Here is a 20,650-nt window from a genome sequence, read left to right as displayed (position 1 = left end):
AAACACTTACAGATGACGACACAATTTTCCAAATAACCCTCAACAAATCCAGAAAGACATAATGACCAATTTATTGGTAAAATTCCACACGTCTCCATTGACATTAGTGCAGCGAGGGCTTACTCTGGTCTGCATAAAGGGGGATTTTCCCCCCTCCCCCTTGCAATAATCGAACGCGGAAGTTGTCGAACGTTTGCGCCTCTCGCTCCGCTTTAACCCTCTCTGATACAATCTGGCTCTATTAAGACTACAGATCCTGTTTAACTGCTTCCTCTGCCCACAACTGTTTCAAAATAAAAGTCTCCACTACAATAATTCCCTATTAAATAATTTGACCATTTAAACTATCCAACTATTTAACTTTTCAACTATTCCAACTGTCAGTTATCATCAACTATGCCTCTAGCCTACTATATTAAACCACCACCTACCTAGCAACCAATTTAGCAACCATTGAAATTAAGCATCTATGTCAGTTTCCATAGCAACCAACATGATTATACTAGCAAACCACTGTAGTAACTCCTTTCTGATAGTAGCTACCATGGACACCCTAGCAACAACCTAGAAACGACTTCAAGTACCCTAGCAACAGCCTAGCAACCACATTCACAGTTAAAACCTAGCAACCAACATTAACTTAGCAACCAGCATAGCAACCACCATAACTACTCTAGCAACAGTCAGTTGTCATCAACTTTGACTCCCGTCAACTGTTTCCTCTGTCCACAACTGTTTCAAAGTAAAACTCATCACTACAATAATTCCATTTTAAATAATTTAACCATTTTAACTATCCAACTATTTAACTGTTCAGCCTTTCAAACTGTCAGTTGTCATCAACTATGGCTCCCGCCAACTGTTTCCTCTGCCCACAACTTCAACTTCAAAATAAGTCCTCAATACAATAATTTGCTATAAAATAATTTAAATATTTAAACTATTTAACTGTTCGGCCATTCCAACTGTAAGCTGTCATCAATTATGGCTCCCCGCCAGCTTTTTTCTCTATCTGACCTCCATCTTTTTACTTAGATTATATTTTAGACAATATTCAACAATATTTCATTCAGCAGCCATTTTTGCATTTTCATGCACTCGTATTTCCCTGGAATTACATTTTCTAGTTATTAAATAAATGTTTGATTATTATATTACATTATTTACAGGGTGTATTGGTAATTCATTTAACTACATTCACCGCTAGTATTATTTTCACATTGATTATTTAAATTCTGTAGGAATACACTATACACGAGCTATACGGTAAGTGTAGTATTTTTACAGTGGAGGCACCGCGCTATTTAATTCTTTGATTGTACTTAATTGTTAGCCTACTGGTATTCAGGAATCTCAGCCAGCTCACCATTCCACCGCTAAGACCTTCAGGATCCTGTTTGCGCCATATTGTGTTATGTATTGTAACTAGTGCCTATGCACACACCCGTTAAGAAGGGGGTTACACATAACTTACCAACTCTACACTGTAGACCATAAACTGGCTATTTATATGACCAATGTATTTGTTCAACTTTATGAAGCAGAATTACGCACTTCTTCTTGGAACGTAACACATTTTTGTTGGCAGGAGAGAGAATGACAGCGATTTAACAAATTGCACTTGTTGCTGGTTACTAATAAATAGGGCCTACTACATATTTTTTTGCAAACAACAAAAACAGAAAGGATGGAGACAGCAAAGCTAGAGATGGGCAGGAACAAGGTCAATTGGTAGAAATGCTTGTCAAAACGTTAGGAGCTGGATGTGTGGATGAATGAAGCACAAGTATGCTTTATAAGCATGCACACTGTTTAAAGTTAGGCTAGGCTACACGGTAAACTACAAGTAAACCAAAGTTAAATTTAGCTTTTTTAGGGCTGGATAAAGTTGACCAAATGGATATAGGCTGTTAGGCGTGAATAAAGTAGGCTACTTTGTTGCTCCAACCCTTCCAACGTTAATGGGGACGGATGTTGACATTTTCCGTATTTTGCGTGAAACCCGGGAAATCTCCCTTATTTTCATTGTTCAATGTTGACAGAGCTATGGAACGAAAGAGAACGTTATATGGCGACAGAAATCAACAATCAAACAAGCCACTTTGATTTTTTGCTGTTTTCATTAATACAGGGGTCTCAAACTCAAATGAGCTGGAGGCCAATTCTGCCAACGTCATCTGATTGGAGGGCCGGCTATTTCTGAAAATGCAATGTTCTTTTTTTCAAATACCACACAAAACTGCAAACAGAAAGTGCAAGTGTTTTTATCTAGTTTTAGACACCTGTGCTAGCAACCTTAGCTACCTGTGCTAGCAACCTTATAAATAAAATAATGATAAAATAAATATTAATACAAATTATAAAATAAATGAAAAACATAAAAAACAGGTATGTGTGTGTGTGTTTCACACCAAATAAAAATATTTCCTCTCATAACTTTTTTAAACCTGGCAAACTAGGCATCAGGGTTAAGAAAGCAACACCATTGGATTTTTATATCAAAATTTAAAAGGCCATGGCTTGAAAGTGGTCAGAGATAAAGTTATACTGTAAATGTAAAAATCTTTGAGTAAAACAAAAGTTTATGAAGGGGGTAAATTTACCCATCTAATTTGTCACTGGATGGCAAGCACCTCAAATTATGCACCTTTCAGTAAATACTGGATGAACATATGTAAGCAGGTTTACTTTCCTTTTTTCATATTACCCACATAACAAATTAACAGAAAAACACCCAAGATGTATACCAACACCTAAGATGTTGTGGTTTAGTAATAGATTACTACAATATAGGCCTACAATAAAGTATTCTGGTCAAACAGTTCCTATCGCGGGTAATCTGCAGTACCCAGAAGTTCGCATCATATTGCGGGTGACTTTGTAGTTCTTTAGAGCCCTATTTCTACTAGCCCTGCTTGTCTGTACCACATCCATTACGGACACTATCATCACGATTACCACTGCAACCTCCAAGCTATGTTGGGCAGAGGGTCGAAACAAGCATGGTATGCTTAGTGGACACTGTTGTATACACGCACCTCCATTCACAGACGCACCGTGACTATCACTGTCATAGACGATCGATCATAATCTCCAAAAGGATATTCTCCTTCAGAATTAGAATAGGTGAATAACATAGCTTACCTAAGACTTCATCACACGTGAACGTTTTTCAACATTTGGTGTAGGCCTGGCTATTTCTGCTTAATTTCTGCTTCAATTTCTGCAACACTATGGCCTGCATCGCTTCCGCGTCATTACAAATGCACGTCTTTGTGTTTCTCGCGTGTAATACAAGTATTTCCTGAAAACTTTGCGCAGCGATTTTGGGTTTGAATCAAGCTCTGGATGTCTTGCACATAGTGGAGCAGAGTAGGCCTACAAATGAGATTTGTCACCGTACCTGGATCTATCTTCTATTTAAATCAGTATCGTTGTTTGTCGCAATTAATAGCCTCAAGGGCCGGATTACATTATTATTTTGTCATACGTCGCGGGCCGGAATTGGGCAGGACGCAGACCGGATTTGGCCCGCGGGCTGGGTGTTTGAGACCCCTGCATTAATACAAAAGATGGGTGACCCCCCTCCTAGACAAAAAAAAGTTAGTGACCCTCCCCTCAACAGAGAATAAAAAGAGATGACCCTCCCCTATTTTCCTCCGGTGACCCTGTTTATAAATAACGAACGGTCCCTAAAGGGAAACTTCCCCTCTGCTGGAGAAATTGTGCATTGTGCTATTTCAAACTGTGGGAAAAGGTAGCGATAAAGCACACGGATTTGTTTACAGGCTAGCGAACGGTTAGCATAAGTTTGGCAGAACTATGTGGATGTTACAAGGTAAGATTTAAAACTAGTTTCTTGTTTCTCACTTCTCTTTCCGGAACGGTAGTCTCAATGTTGCAAGGTTGGTTTTCCGCCTGAGGACGCTAGGCGCAGCAGGGAAAGTCACCATTTTCACCGGAACAGGTCATTTAACCATCTAAATGATTTCTAAACGGGTTTATTACGTTGAAATAGTTGCCAAGTTCCCCTTTAAACTGAACCATAAACCCAGGGACCCAGTTCAGTTTCAGCACAGTCCTTCCAAGTCTTTCTCTCCCAGTTGCTTTCTTATTGAATCCAAACACGCAAAAACGAAACTTTTTCAGCCTCCAAAGTGGCCACGACAAATACCATGAGGGGCTTTTGTACCCAATTCATAGATGGCACATTTGGAGCAACTCTCAAATAGAGGAACATGGGTGGGGGAAATTAACATAAAATACCAAAAGCATGGAGGAGACTACTCTTCCAGGGCTTTTCCGACCAAAATCACAAATGCCTGAGACACTGTCTTCATCTCCGAGGCAAAGGTGGCCACAGGTCTGAGGGGGCCATGACGGGGGTCCTGTCGGTAATAGCCATCATAGGTAGTGCCATCAGGACAGACCGACTTTGCCATGGACGGTTGGTGGAGCCCACTACACAATCAAACAGACACATGAAAAGAGGCGATAAACTAAACAGTTACAGACACAAATACATGCACACATATCATAAAGCTATATGTGATTCTACTTGTGCATTTTTTGTATGTGTGCAGGGCCGCGATTCTGGGTGGGGGAGCAACATCACGCACAAGGTGTCATTTGTAATTTTTTAAAAATGTTCTGGGCCCCCCTCCAGACTGGGCCCGGTGCAGTTGCTTACGTTGCTACCCCTCCAGAACCGGCCCTGTATGTGTGTGTGTGTGTCTACCTGGTGAGTGAACTCTTTTGCAGGCTGGGAACTTCTTCCATATGGAAGTGGCACACATTTGAATATTCGACAATGCACTCAGCGTTCTCAGGGCAGCAGTCCTCACAACACAATGCCTGCAAACAGAGGGAGACTACAATTAATAAGTTGCAAAACACACAGAACATAAAAAGACCATCACTGAAGCACTACTACACTCACGCATCTTAAATGAACACATAGTTTGGTGCAAGTCAGGTACATCAAACAAGGGGCAAATATTAAATTAAGAACATGTAGCCAAACACTACTCTTCACAACCTAAAGTGCATCATATTCCAGTGTTTCCCACAATATATTCCCTACAATATATTCATCAGCGACGCAGCGCCGCTCCTGGAATTCAAGCGCCACTGCAAAAAAAGTTGCCTAAAAAAAAAAAAAAAAGATATAACTGAACTTCACGAACAGCTGCCGTTCGTTCAGGTTTCATGTCAACAAATAATAGTAGGCTAACTTTGAAGGCGCAGTCAGGGATTCCACAGGAGATCACGCTTGTTTGTGTTTATTTTTAAGTTTATTAGCAGACGCAATTTTGTTCCAAAAAAAAAAAAACGTAGGCTACAGTATGTTAACCAAGGAACCAAATTAAACACGCCAGCGATATAGCTTGCCCGTACCTTCAGTAGCCTATTCCCAGATAAATTCCATGCATTGTTTCGTTTTTGTTTGTGATACAGGCAATGCTTTCAAGCCCCGTGTTGCTAACATACTGTGAAACTAAGGTCTAGCTAGCCTATTGGTAGGTTTAATTGAATTTGAGTAATAGGATACGCAACCATTTACATCTGAGAGTTTCTAATTCCTGTAGAGCTCACCAAAATTATAGATATGACACAAGACACTTATCTGCTATAATCCAAGATAGATTTTCTTCGAGTTTTTGACCATTTATTTTACCAAATGACATGAGAAACATAATTCATTTCATCCACATATTCTTATGCACCATGCACAACAACGCTACTAAGTTAGCTTAAAACCGTGAGAATCAAGCAAGCGGGGCCGTCACGGCATTAAAGTGAATTCGACTTGCACAGCACCAATACAGTGTAATGACATGAAAGATAAGTTTATAGTTTATACAGTGCTGTGCAAAAGTTAAGACACCCATGCTGAAATTGACTAAAGGGAGTAGGGTTGTGCCGATGGACGATATCATCGTCCATCGTGATGGTTGACAGGCATCACGATGGAAAGCAACCATCGTGATGCCACGCCCCCACATGCCAGTCACTAATTCCTGCTGTACGGCTAAAACATAAAAAAACCTTTCCCTGAAAATGAAATTGAGCCTACTTTAAAGGCTGTCAACCAAACAGTTATCACGTATTAGTCTACCATCTTGTAAAATAAAAGACTTATTAGTCTACCCTCTTATTAAAATAATTCCTGATTGTGATGTGAATGTGTAGCCTAATTGTCTTTTTGTAGCCTACATGTCTCGCAGGCCTATAGCCTACATTGGACATAATAGGTAGCCTAATGTTTTAGCAGAAAATATAGATTTATTATTGTTAGGCTACGACTAGGACATTCTAGCGCTCAAATATTTTTGCAAGGCTACAGCGAGCGCCAAATGTGTCCTTCTCCTCTGTGTTAAAATAAACCATTTCTTTCGTTAATTATAGGATCAGAAGGTAGCCTATTCGTCTTTCACTGTAAGGCTTGTATTTCATGCATTTAGCAAAAATCCCAGACAGCAGCGGAGTGGTAATCGGGATTCGTTATTTGTAAAAGTGTTTTTACTTCGCCGTCCTATAAATAGCCTGGACTGCGCGATCGCAGCCCTTTACTTTCACTTCCCGCCGCCCTCATATCAGCATAGACGGTAGCCTGATAACGTGGGATGCTGCATAGTACTAAGATTTTAAATGAGTGACCACGATATAGTCTTAAGTAGCTTTTTTGCTGGGCTTTTTGCTGGCAATGTGTAATGTTCCGCTGGTTGGTGCACACGCAAGTGTTCAGATTGATTGTCTATCCGTCTTTCACAACAATTTTCTTGGAGCAGATCTTCCACACAACTTCGGTAGCCTGGTCAGTATGTCTCTCTTAGCTGTCCACTTTCATCAGGCCGTATAGCCTATATAATATATTTTTTATTTTTGTATGTAGAACATTATAAATGTATTTCTGTACAGACATACCTAGGCTATATTAATTAGTGTTTACCACACTAACCCCCCCCCACGATATCATCGTCCATCACAATGTTTTACTGTACACATCGTCAAATGCCAATTTAGGCGACATCGCCCAACCCTAAAAGGGAGGAACAAAAAACATATTTTGCCTTTTGTCTTAATGCCTTAATTAAAAAAAAAAAAAAATAGGACATCAGTTATTTTTTAATGTATCATGTATTGTAAATAAATAAATAAATAAATAAATAAATGTTATATAAATGTCTTAACTTATGCACAGCACTGTATATTCTAAATAGCAATAGTTTGTACAGTGGCCTACAGTGTACAGTTGTACAGTGGCTAATACTAATAATCTAAATGGAAAAAGGTGAAAGAAAAACATGAATAATCCTGTTAAAAGTACTGCAATAATAATGCTTTGTAAATGCTTGTGTTGATGGTTATGTCATAATTTGTAACTCAATCTGTCCATTTCTTTCACAAAATCCACCAGAAGTCACCATTTAAGGAGTCATTTTTTCAAGATTTTCTCTTTTCTTGGGGGGGGGTCTTCCTACGATCAACAGCACCGCTAATGGAAAAAATTATAGGGGAAACACTGTATTCCCTATTAGCCAAATGTATAATTGCCCCCATTCACATCCATTATATGACAAGTCTGTTAATGACAATGGCTAGCACTAACGTTACACTGCAGTTCCTTAAATGAGGGTGGGAAATAATAATACATAGTTACTACATTAATTTGTTTTGCTGGTCCTCTTTCCATTTAAATATCAACACTACAGGCATATTGAACGTAAATAATGTTATCTACCTAGGCCTATGTCCCATGGAAATTCTCTAATGTTAACAACTCTCATCTTTGTCTGTAACATTAGAAGTAAAAGCTAAGTTAATGCTAGCTTGCATGGAGCCACTTTAAATAACCTAACAGTTAACTTACTTGCACCTGATATTTCATTCAAACTAAAACGACATTCACAATGACATTTCACATAGATGTATTGTTGGATATGACATTAACTACCATTCCGGATATTCAACATAAAGGTTAAGTTAGCTATTGGAAAAGTTAACATTAACTCAGTCAAGGTTAGCAATTCTTAGCTCGCTAACGTTAGCTCAGTGCTAGCTAGTATTAACATGACTAACGGTTTTTGTTAACATTACATTATGAAACCAATATATTTATAATAAATTCACGTTTTCAATTGGCATACAGAAGTACTGTAATTCTTACCTTGGATATGATGGCAGAGTTTGTACAGCTCACACAAGCAGAAAAGTGATGGTTGAAGTCACTGATGGATGGTTGGAGTTGAAAGTTAGTGGGGGGGGGGGGGGCAGGGCAGAAGATGGACGTTAAAAATCGCCCCACAATGCTGTGTGGTTCAAGTGCAATTCAAATAGAGCTGCACAGTCCCGCCCACAGCCGATGCCGGATGTAAAAAATCAATGCAATTTCTCCATTGACAATTGCGGTATAAGCAGAGGGTATAAGCCATAAAAACTTAACTGCACGTGGTAGACTTAAAACCAGCTACGGCTGTACTAAGCGATTGTATATGCTCCTATAGACACCAAGAGTTCATGGGGCACTAACCTTGTTTTGAGATAAATGCCTTTTATTCGCGATCTCTTGGATAAGTACTTCATTACCCACAATCCTGAACAATCCCACAGTGATGCCTCTGATTGGTGGAAAGGCCGTTATGGTCAAAGTTTGAAACTTTTTTCTCAGCGAAAAATATTGACAAAGATGGCGAAAATCTTAATGTGATTAAAAACTTTCTTGACGAATATTGGTACTTGTATCAACAAGGATTGGGGTTTATACATCACACGAACTTAGTTAGGGCCAATACACTATCAAATAGACCACTGTAAATGTTAGTTTAAACACTCAACCTCTTCAGGTAGCCGACAGGCTAACCTTTAGCATTTCCGACATTGTATGTCATTACATAATGCAGCTAACATTAGCCTACATGCTGCAACACAGGTATGAAATATATTATGTTTTAGTGAGTGTCCAAAGGGTGAAAGCCACTTTAAATCGGGTCACATTATTGACTGTTGTGTGTCCTAGAGTCAGTTTGTGGGTTTTGTAAGGGCCAGCATGAAGGACAAGACCTACAAAGTTGTGGTGAGTTAAGCAGGGAGGTTGGTAATGTTAATGCTGCTAGCAGTGCTAGTTAACATTAGCTAGGCTACTGTAGCCTTGTATGATTCATATCAATCATTAACCTAGGAATACTTTGTGCATTTAATGAACATTTTGTGTATACAATAATTCACGGCAAATTAATGAACTGAATACGGTGGTCCAAGAGCAGACCATGCACCAGTCCATGCATCAACCCAACTGAGCAGTGATGACAGCATAGGATGAGTCAGGTAACGTTACGAAGCACTGCCACGTTAACCGCTTTCACACACACACACGATATAAAATACACGATGATAAATATAAAATTCAATATCAAAACACTATTATTTACACGATTACTCCTGAAATAACTGCTATTAACTGCACATTAACTATATAAAAATCACTGTTTGGAGGAAAGGGTTCGCGTGCTGGTTGGAAATGGCAAAATAATTCGCGCCGATTTTGCCTATATTATTCAGTGAGGCACGGTGGTTTATGGGATGAGTAGTTCCTTCGCTCGGAAATGAAAATATGTACACAGTCTTGTACCTTTTGACTTTTTTTGGATTTTCTCTTCACTCGAAATGATATGTTGTATGCTTATGAGTTATGCCGTAGCTGGTTAGCCTAAGACATGCTGTAAAACTCTTTAGATTTAGATTTTTCCAAACGTCGATGGGACAAATGAATGGGAATCTTACAACCGGGACTGTGCAGCTCTATTGCTGTCAGAGGGTTAAAGCAAAGATTATATAGTTAACTAAGATGAATCATAAGACGATTCACCAATGGAACGAAATGGCAGTAGTTTCGGACTCCTAAATAGGCATGTCAAAACATTAACCTTTATCTGAATAAGCAATAATAACATATAATTTTGTATACTATTTTACAGTCCTTGTTTGTGTGTGATGCCAATGAAACACTCTTTCGGACACGAAATGATTAATTTCATTTTCCCCGTTAACCGAGCTAGCTAGCTAGCTAGCTAACGTTAGCACAGTAAACGGAAAGTGAATGGGAATGTTCGCTAGCTAGCTAGCAGCTAAGAACTTTGGTTAAACTTGTATATTGTTGCAAACAAACCTGAAATAACATATGTTCAGCAACTTTGTGGTAGTCTACTAGTTCTAGCAAAAATATGTTAGGTTAGTTTATCAACCATCTCTAGAGCCTCTGAGAACAGGTGGCTGTGCACCAGAACTTTGAGGAGACAGTGACAGATCACGAACAAAGCTATTTTTGTCTTTATTTGTGTCGTTGGAAAATACAATTTCAATGTCGGAATGTTAGGGAGACATGTGGCTTCTAGAAAATGGGTTCAAAACTTACATCGCTGAATGTAGGGCTAAGGGATTGGTCATATTCTGTGAAAATGTTCATTTCTCCCATAGGAATACATAGACACTGGACCTCCCGCTAGACTCCTAAATGGGCGTGACCGCTTCGAACCCCACGTCACAACGTGCCAGAATTCGTAAACTGGGCCCTGTAACGACGGAGACACGCTTTTACGAGGATTTTCTACATTCATCTTACGATCGTTCGTTTGGTTTTTCCGACTGTTTCCCGAACATGCTCGTAGCGTGAACGCGCGTGCACTGATCTTAAGATGCTCTAAGGGGAACTGTCCATGTTAATAGTTCTGAAATATCCTCTGATTTGACGGTGATGTCAGGTGACTGCACGTCACAGCTATAGGTCTACCATTTAAACTTCGGATCTACACATTAATTCACATCAATACGAAAATAGAAACACTTTGACATCTGCATGTAAGCATCCCAAGTAGGTTATATACCACACAGAGACATAAATAATTGTAATTATTTTAAGATTAGATTGTTGCACCATGCAATATTTTTTTTCGTGGTGTCACTTAAGAACACGTTTGAAGATAAGAAAGAAGTCGAGTAAGAAAGAGAGGAAATGTGTAGGCTTAGATTTTGATGCAGTAGGCTACAGACTACACCACATGTGGCTTTCTCTGCTTTTTAACTCATAGGCCTAATAAAATATTCACTTAGCAAAGATAATGTCAAACTATTCTGGCAACGTCTCGTTTCATAACTTGATTGCATTTTTGTCCGCTTTTCATCACATTATTATGACCATTAAATGTAGGCTATTTTGCACGCTAAAATCTGATTCATCACAGGTAAACACAATAAAGAATGGGAACGTAAAATGGATTATGTATTCTAAGTTGTAATTCCTCTGTATGTCCTGTTGGTGACCTCAGTGAGAAGTACTGTTAAGACGCTCTTAGCCGGTAACGAGTACTCTGGAGCACTCGTAGATCTACGAGTGTTTTCACAACGCTCTTAAGCTACGATGGTTTCGGGAAACAGTCGGCTAATCTTAAAACGTTCGTAAGAGGGACTTTACGACGCTCTTAGGCTTAAGATGCTTTCGGGGAACTGGGCCCTGTTTTTTAGCATTAGCGGGATTTTTTTACGCAATTCGGTGATGACGTCATTTTGGGGACTACATGATCTGCGCTTAATTCATTTCAATGCATTTTAATGGACATCACGGTTACACTTTCAACATAAAGTTTGTATATTTACACTTCGAATTTCGTCACAGCATTTATATCACAGCTACCCTATGATCTACCAATGGTAATAACGGTGCCTGATATCAATTTAGTAATTTTTTCTGAATTTCGGGAGGTCTCGTTTTGGAGGGTATATTTTACATTCATTCATATGGGTATAACGGTTGCGGTTACACTTTCTACATAAATTTTGTATATGTACACTTCGAATTTCGTTACAGCATTTATATGACAACGACCCTATGGTCTAACAAAGATAACAATGTCTTCCGATTTTAGTTTAATGCAATTTTCTGAATTTGAGAGGCCTCGTTATGATGTTCAATGCATAACGTTACGACACTTTTTTTTTGTTACTGTCAGTAGTGTTAATTTCGTCAGACTAGACAAGAGGAAATATGTTCGTCAACGACCTTTTTTTTCACGACTAAGACGAGACGATGACGAGACGGCAGTAATGTCCTGAAACACTGACTAAGACTATCTTAAGATGCATTATTGTTGACGAAAAAAGACGAGACTAAAATGTTTTGCATGAAATAAAAACTAAGATAAAATCTCCCTTCATGTTCGTCTACAAAATGAGAAGACAGAATATCTAGCTGTTACGTTTTCAAAATATTCCGAATGAGTTCATACGCAACAGCTTTCCTGTAGGCTAGTCTACGTGCTGTTGCTGCAACCCTGTGGCTGCAACACGAAACTACATGGAACAAGAACACTGGAGATTTATGCCAGAGTTAGCAAGCTAACTACCTAAGCTTTATGCCACAATGCTACATACCCAGAAGTTGAAGCTTCTCTCATACAAATTAACATCCCCCAGAATGTCCATACGAAAATGTTCATCATGTACTGTCAACTATTTAACTAGTTAGACTGATGATGCAAAGTTTGCTAGCAAGTAAGCTAATATGGAAAGTTCGCTAGCAAGTTAGCTATGGCTAAGATGGAGAGTATGTTTGGGGAATGTGTTGTGTTAGGTGCATATCGCCATCTAGCGAGGCGGAGTAAAACATTAATACAGTGTTTCTCAAACTTTTTCAGTTTCATGACCACTTAACTAACCCTAGCTAAAAAAAAAAAAAAGATTAGACCTACTTCAACAGTAGCCTATAATTAGTCTACACAATAGGCCTACTCACTGAACCACCTTGCTTATTGTGTGGATTCATACTGTATGATTTAAATTGGCATATCTTACATAGACAGTGTTGCAGAACTGTTTTTACATACAAGTTGGTTTAATATTGCAAACAACTCATATATATTATATTTTACCACATCTGCTCGTGGACTACTTGCGATAGCTTGCGGACCACCAGTGATCCCCGGACCACACTTTGAGAAACACTGGTCTACGAATATGACAGTGGTCCAGTCAAATCTTTTACTGTCTATGGTCAAATCCCAGCCGAGCTATAACTGTAGCTCGACTTACCTGTGCATGTAAACATACTGACTGACAAAAAATCAGAATGAGTAATTATAACAGACGAGTAGCCCTGTGGACACACAATATTGTTGGAAAATTGAGGTGTGAAACACTATTTGACTCAAATGGTAATCAGAAATAATTTGTTATAAAAAAAGACTAAATGTGTTGACTAAAACTGACTAAGACTAAGATACCTTTAGTTTTCTTTTGACTAAAACTAGACTAAAATGATGAGACTTTTAGTCGACTAAAACTTGACTAACAAAAATGATGTTTGAATGACTAAATATGACAAAGACTAAAAAGGACATTTCGTCACAAGACTAAGACTAAATTAAAAATAGGTGACAAAATTAACACTGTCAGTGAACAGCACCGAGTGAAAGTCAACATTTTCTTTATATCTAGTGATAGTGATAATGTCGTTAGTTCAAGGCTACTGTGCAAACTTAGTCAGAAGATCAGAATATAAAGCATCATGATAGCTAGCTATGGGCTAACTTTTTAGTCACCTGTGAGCCACCCCAGTTGTTGCAAACTTCTCCGCCGCCGATTAGGCTGGTCGTGTCTTCAGCATGAATATTTTCGATAACTACTGCTCGTGATTGATTGCCATTGACATAGTCAGGGTACGGCTTACCAAAGAGGGAGATAATATGGGCAAGTCGCAGTTTTGCAGGTGCTTGTGTGGGCTGTGCAGTCCCGATGGAAACTGTGGTGGAGAGCTGCAGTAACTAGGGAAGCGAGTGCATTTTGGCCACTGGTCGAGGAGCTCCCCCCGTGACCAGCATATGACATGATCTATCTAGCTATCTATCTGTCTATATACATATCTAGGCTATCTATTTATCTATAATCTGCGCTATCTACTGCTGAACAATCCCTTACTCGTATCTCTTTACTCCTCTCTCGTTACTCTCAAGGGTCTCAAGGTGGGCTTTGGTCTGTAGCCTCCCCAAGGTGACGTAATGCAATGCATTGTGGGGGAAAGGAGAATCACTTCAAACCATAGACTGTATATATAGAACTAATATATATATATATATATATATATATATATATATATATATATATATATATATATATATATATATATATATATATAGAGAGAGTTCTATATATATATATATATATATATATATATAGAGAGAGTTCTATATATACAATCTATGCTTCAAACGCTGTGAAATAGTACCTGCTTTTTCATATTATATTCCGTTTTGTGATACCCAACAACATCAAATACAATGGATAACCGTTTAAATGTTTATTACCAACAAGCAACTTGTGCAAATTCGTTGGAAAATGAACCCTGCAACACAGCCTTTAAGTGACCCAGACAGTGGGTAGAATAGGCTACCATGTATCTGTTGGAGATTGAGTTCCAAACCACCAACCCTGTGGCTGGGTTATGGAAAATAACCCAGCATGGGCTAAAATAACCCAATAAATGGTCAAACTGCCACAACCCAGTAATTGGGTGCAGAAATAACCCAGCATTTTTTAGAGTGTAGAGTAAAAGCAGTGAGTGAATATGAGTCAAGACTTGAGTCATGAGGCTAGTTTCTAAGGTAACACAATCCTGACCTTTCTAAGACAAAGATGAAACAGAGAAATGGACAATTCTTTTCATTTTTCTTTCCTTCACCTGTGGTAGCTCGTAGGAGATTCATCGCCGGTTCTTCTAAGTCTTCCACATGTCTTCTGACAATGGTTTCAAATGTCCTGTAGTTTACAAAGCCAGGCAGCTCTTTGCCTCTGTGAGTGTTGCTATCCTCTACCTCATCACGTAAATACTCCTCTACTAAAGACAGACAAAGTGTTTGGAAAATGTCACATGTTTGTTTTCCCAGTTACACTCACATTTCCAAGATGTCCACCATATAAAAAAAAAAAAATACCAAACCAAATTTGGTATAGTCGACCAGCAAACCAAGGTATGGAGCTTACATTGGATGGCTTTATTGTCGAGTTCTGTCTTCCATTTACTGAATAATATCCGAATGTTTGTAAAAACTCTTGTCTGGGAGTCTCCAACATACTCCTCTGCCCTGACCATGTCTGTGAGAACCTGGTTGAAGCTGTTAATTTTCTGTAACATACAAAATCAGAGTGTTCAAAACCAATGCACTGAAACAACTGTAGACTTTCACATATTATTCAGTTTACCTCAATGAGGAAGTTGGCCCTTTCAGTTTCATCTTGAGGGACTCCATCTCCCAGCCTTCTCAGGTCTGTAGAAGCCTTCTCCAGTTTTTCTTTAATCTGTTTCTCCAACTGCGGGAGGGATCTCTGATGCAATGTAGAAAACACACAATATTTGTTATTACCACAAACCAATATACTATACAATTAAGCAAGGCTGCAAAAAGTAACTCTACTGCACTGTAAGTCTACTGTAGTTGCATGACAAAGAGACTATGCTTTTTCTGACTCGTGAAACTTTTCTTTAAGAGTGGTTTGATTTAAATCACTTGTATGGTTGTAATCCTACAAAATAAGTAATTTCTAGTCGTCATCCGAGCTGGTGTATTATTAGCCTGGTATAAATTAAGGTAAGAGCAATAGTTAGATAGAGCAAGGTGTGTATTCAGTGTTTTAATAATTGTATTACTTACAACACATAGATAATGTTGTGAACGATTAATGTTATTTATACTCAAATACTGAACATCCCAAAATACACCCATCCTCGACATACTCACTTTGATGTGAGACACCAGTTCATTGGTTAGTCTTTCTGATAAGTGAGGAATAGTGGCTTTCCCTTCATCCAGACAAGCGCTATGGATAAGAAAAAAGTTGAGACATTGGAAGGGATTTGTGGTTATATTGATTTGTCCGTTATAGCCATTCAAGTTTACTGGTGTTGCTGCTTGACTTTACCGGAGGTGGGTGTGGTTTTCAAAGAACTTCTTCTCCCTGTCTAATGCTTTGGTCAGAGACATTTTATCATTGATATCTTTCTGGCCTCGACACTTCACCACCATGTAGCCTTTCTTGAGTGGGATGACCAGATTGTTGAGAGTATTGACAACAATCTCCTCTGCCCCTTTGTCCACTAAGTCAGGTTTTGTCAGGATGCCTGAAGGGGTGACAATATGAGTGTGCACTTTGATCTTAGACCGTGGACAAGAGATAGAGAGAAGTCACTGATTCATTTTTCACAATCTCAAAATTTTCAGAAATCACATAAGGAACGACGAACAACACATGACAAGACACATTCCCTCTTTTTATAAACAAAAAACACTGAAACAAAAGAATAACTGCATTACCTAGAGTCCTTTGCCCATGAGGATCCACTGTTTTAGCCATCTTCAGGGCCTCTGTGGTGGCGATGTCAACATTTGCAGGTACCACAACCAAATTTATCGTCTCTTGCTTTTTAATGAATGTTTCTATCAGTCTCTTAATCTGTAACACAGGGGTATGTGCAGGATGACTGTGTTGTGCAGTGCATTACAGTATATAACAAAGTGTAGTCATTATTTGTATACATACAACATTATTACCTATATGTCTGAGGGGTATTTCACAAAGGCAGAATTAAGACATCCAAGATAAGTGATAAAGCGAGGTTTGACATAGCGTTGTCTGGTCATCCTAACTCAACTCGTTTCACTAATGCCCATCCAGGATGAGTAGGAGCGACTATGTCAAGCCAGGTGTAAGTAATTCAGGATGTGTGCGCGTTCTCGTTTCTGCTCCAAAGTGCCCAGGGTTGGAATAAAAAAAAGACGCGGAAAATAGTCATTCACAGTGAACAACCACTTTTGATATAGACTAACAATGAAGTAAAGTTGTCCTTTTTGGAATGGGGAATCATGGCTATTTCTGTAAAACAGCAGAGTAGGCGTGGTAGACCAACTGAATGCAAATTTACGTACAGTATGCATCCACGTGTGAGTGCTTCCTTGTCTCGGCACACAACGTCGTTAAGAAAGCGCTTGCCACTGCAAAGATGCACATATGATACTTTATAATTATATTAATACTAATATTATAGTTGAAAATACCTTCGAAAACTTGTCCCTCCACTTCCAATCAACTACAGTAAGCTATTCATCAAACATCTACCAATAAAATAAGCAAACAATGAGTACCTAGGCCTATGTTAATAATTATAAGGCTATCACAATTAAAATAATAACCATATGGTAGTAGGCCTGAGGTCTGATGTGAATGACAGCTAGCTGAACCAATAAGACGACATAATTACCATTAGAATTAACTTAGCTTGGCTGTTAGCCTGGTCGGGACCAGGCTAGGTGCAGAGAATAAATCCCCATGGTAACTTATGTGCCATCTCTTTTGTGAAACCAAGTCAAGGCTAAATTCATCCAGGATAACCTAAAAATCCCAGCTTAATCCCTTATCTGGGTTTTGTGAAATACCCCTCAGGTTGTATAAATGTGTAAATGTTGTTTTCTTGTTGGACCACTACTAACGTTTAGCCATGAAGTAATTTTAATTATTTAGTCTCACCTGTTCTTCAATGTCTTGGGACTGGTTGCCTGTGGCAACTCTAGCAATGCCGGGCAGATCAATAAGAGTCAGATCAGGTACACTGGTGGAATGGATCTCCAGGTTAATCATCTCATGACTTATGTCTTTTCCTTCTCCAGCAAGAGCATTCTGAGCTATAAGAGAAGAAACTCATCAGAAAATGAATAATGAAATGAAACTTTAATCTTATGTACAGTTACAACATTGGTCAGAGAGCATGGAAGGAGATAAAGTCTTGGGAAAGTTGTAAGTTAAGTTGATCTTTATTGTCTCCCTTAAGAGAAATTTGTCTGGAGCACACGAGAGTACAGGCTTCGCACATGTAACATCACAACCAGGTTGCTACGAAACACACATGGTAACATCCAACTCTACACAGTTCATCGTACAGCACACACACACAATACATAAATACATAAATGATTGCTTATCGCACTGCCATATACTGAAATATTGTCCAACGCCCCTCCCCCCACCACAAACACTCTCATCTCTTATTGTTGAGCAGTTTGATAAATAGCAGTAATGATAATTGATATTTGTTTAGCTTGCATGTTGGTAGCCTATGTACAATGTAAAGAAAATGGGGGAGCTTATACACCCCAGGGGAGCCCCTGTATTTATTTCCTGTGTGTGGGACAAGGTGGGTTAACTTTCAACTTTTACTGCCTTCTAGTGAGAAAGGCAAAGTACAATAAAAAAAAGTTCAATAAAAAGTGTGTCATGCATGGCAGAATGCAATCAGAAGTTTTGGACCCATCAGGCCACCAAACCCTCTCACCACTCCCACTCCCAGTGTCACACATGTGCACACACACATGCACACACATGCACGCATGCACACACACACACACAAATACTGCATATGATCTGCAACAAATGAGTACACAGACCTTTGGTAACAGCGTCCTCCACTTCAGCCGGGTTTTTCAGCTCCACTTTGATATGGTTCTGGTATGAAAGCATTCCATACCACTGAGTGCCATTTTTGACTCTCTTCAGCTTCAGTACCAAGGGGCAGCGTGTAACAATGCCTGATCATGAATAATGAACAACGACGAATGTGAACTGTAGGTGTAGGCTACTTGTAAATATACATACAGCACACTGTTCCAATACATCTTCTACATTCACAGTCAAGTGTGTGTGTGTGTGTGTGTGTGTGTATATATATATATATATATATATATATATATATATATATATATATATATATATATATATATATAAATAAAATAGATGCATAACTTAGAAGCCCCCCCCCCCCCACCCCCATCCCCAACACACACACACACACTGCTCCACTCCCCTCCCGCCCACACACACACACATCTTCACGGTCATCACTCACATACATTATACATACAGTACAGTACTCTGCTTGCAATAGTAAGTCCCTTCACCATACTTGCAGTACACTGCCCCCCCCCCCCCCCTACATACAAAGCACATTATTTCATCAGGAAGCTTCTCCAACACACATCCCCAACATACTTACAGCACAATGCCCCCCCCCCCCAATACACAGCACATTGTCTCATGAGGAAGCTTCTCCAACACACATTGCACACTGCCCTCTCCCTACACAGCACACTATCCCATCTCCCTTGTCATCCCCCCAACACACACAATGATGACAGCCTCAATTCTTGCATGAAACTTCACCTCACTGAATATGAGCTAGCCAGACTCCTACTTCTGTCATTCCACTTTACATTTCAAGTTACTTGCACATTACTTTTAAAACTAGTAAAAAATGTATTAAAAAATCCTCTGTTGAATGAAAGTAGCCTAACTGTATGTTAAATATCCAAACTTTTTCTTGTAACCGTCTTTATGTAGCTCTTCTGAGATAAAAAAAAAAAAAAAAAGGTTGCCGACCCCTGGGATAGACACATCTTAACTTCAAAACGTTTTGTAATGCTCTACTGCACAAATGGCAAAACTGGTAAGATTACAATGCATGCGTGTAATTGTCTCAAGCAAGTAACGTATATGGCATTGTTAGCTTACCAGTGCCCCTCGGCAATGCTACTCCTGAGAGAGCTTCAAGCACAGAGCTCTTTCCTGAGCTCTGGTCCCCTATGACCGCGATGGCAGGTAGAGCCAGGTCCTGCTCAACTCCCAAGGACCTTAGGGAGTCCACCAAGTCAATGCAGGGTCGCACTTTTTCTTCATAATGCTGGGAAAGATGGTTGATTTCTTCAAGTGGGGTAGAATTCTTCTTAGACATTTGGGTTTTTATAGATGGTCCGTTTTCCTCAAAATACTTCAAGAATGTTTCCTCTGATGTGATGAGTCAGACAAATTGAAATTGAATAGCTTCATATCAGCCTAACACTGAATAACTCATGCCTGTTGTTCTACCGTATCAGTTAGCTTTAATTCCAGTTAGCTTTAAAAAACATAAACCAACAACATGTTATCTGATAAATGAATTAAATGCAATGTAAATGTTATGTAAATCACTCATGTAGCTTATTATCACATATACAATAACACAAACTCATTAAACAAAATGAAACCAGAATGTAAAACGCTGAAAATACATTTAATTGCCCACCTTACTTATCGTCCTCTTCTTCTGTCCTATTTGGCCACACACAGCACTCCTGCACTGAAGGGTGTGACTAGTTTCGATTTTGAAAAAATGAATGTCGCCTTATTAGACATTCTCTGATGTCACTCCTCCCAGAGTGGAAGACGCCCTCTAGTGGAAGACGTATGAGAAGTTGAGTAGTCTGTGACTGGTGAAAGGTGGGTAATTTCAGTTGGAACTTCAATTATACCCTTTTCTCCCTTTGGTGCTTATAAAGTAATGTGTTGTATACCTCAGCTGTTTTGCATCACACTGAATGGAGGACAGATTCATCTGAAATTTAACAGTGTTGGCCTATTGCATTAGAATCACTGATCCTTAAATCGTGAGAGGAAGCTGTTCTGTTTTGTTGAGGCCATGACACATGACAAGACCAAAACATAAAACATTGATTTTGTTGATAGGCTTAGGCCTGTGCTGGTCATGTTTCACTGCAAATACGTTTTTCCCTTCATTTTTTAT

At 39.1% G+C, this 20,650-nt stretch overlaps 1 protein-coding gene and 1 long non-coding RNA gene across 7 annotated transcripts in view; one reads left to right on the top strand and one right to left on the bottom strand.

Annotated features, from left to right (window-relative positions):
* LOC121693909 (interferon-induced GTP-binding protein Mx-like) overlaps positions 1–20,650 on the bottom strand; it is a 29,319-nt gene that overhangs the window by 8,050 nt on the left and 619 nt on the right. For 3 of the 6 annotated variants that reach the window (XR_006025613.1, XM_042073709.1, XM_042073683.1), the window contains exons 1-10: positions 20,153–20,650; positions 19,603–19,875; positions 18,483–18,623; positions 17,569–17,723; positions 16,359–16,497; positions 15,967–16,165; positions 15,786–15,864; positions 15,250–15,372; positions 15,031–15,172; positions 14,729–14,884 (exon numbers count right to left, since the gene is read on the bottom strand). The exon at positions 20,153–20,650 is cut by the window's right edge. Coding sequence is in view for 4 of the 6 variants with exons in the window: in XM_042073709.1 (XP_041929643.1) it covers positions 14,729–14,884; positions 15,031–15,172; positions 15,250–15,372; positions 15,786–15,864; positions 15,967–16,165; positions 16,359–16,497; positions 17,569–17,723; positions 18,483–18,623; positions 19,603–19,822 (1,354 nt within the window). In the remaining 2 variants the exon portion in view is untranslated. Of the gene's footprint in view, positions 1–4,266; positions 4,462–4,738; positions 4,855–14,728; positions 14,885–15,030; positions 15,173–15,249; positions 15,373–15,785; positions 15,865–15,966; positions 16,166–16,358; positions 16,498–17,568; positions 17,724–18,482; positions 18,624–19,602; positions 19,876–20,152 lie in introns of those variants that run through there. The other 3 variants (XR_006025616.1, XM_042073699.1, XM_042073719.1) reach the window with 3 other exon arrangements.
* Positions 17,242–20,650, top strand: part of LOC121694640 — a 23,458-nt gene continuing 20,049 nt past the window's right edge. Inside the window, exon 1 of the long non-coding RNA XR_006025857.1 lies at positions 17,242–17,254. This is a non-coding gene — a long non-coding RNA (uncharacterized LOC121694640). The remainder of the gene's footprint in view (positions 17,255–20,650) is intronic.

Source organism: Alosa sapidissima, chromosome 2 (assembly GCF_018492685.1).
Source record: "Alosa sapidissima isolate fAloSap1 chromosome 2, fAloSap1.pri, whole genome shotgun sequence".
NCBI lineage: Eukaryota > Metazoa > Chordata > Actinopteri > Clupeiformes > Clupeidae > Alosa > Alosa sapidissima.
Note: the sequence above shows the minus strand (reverse complement) of the source record. Positions and strands in the feature narration are given on the sequence as shown.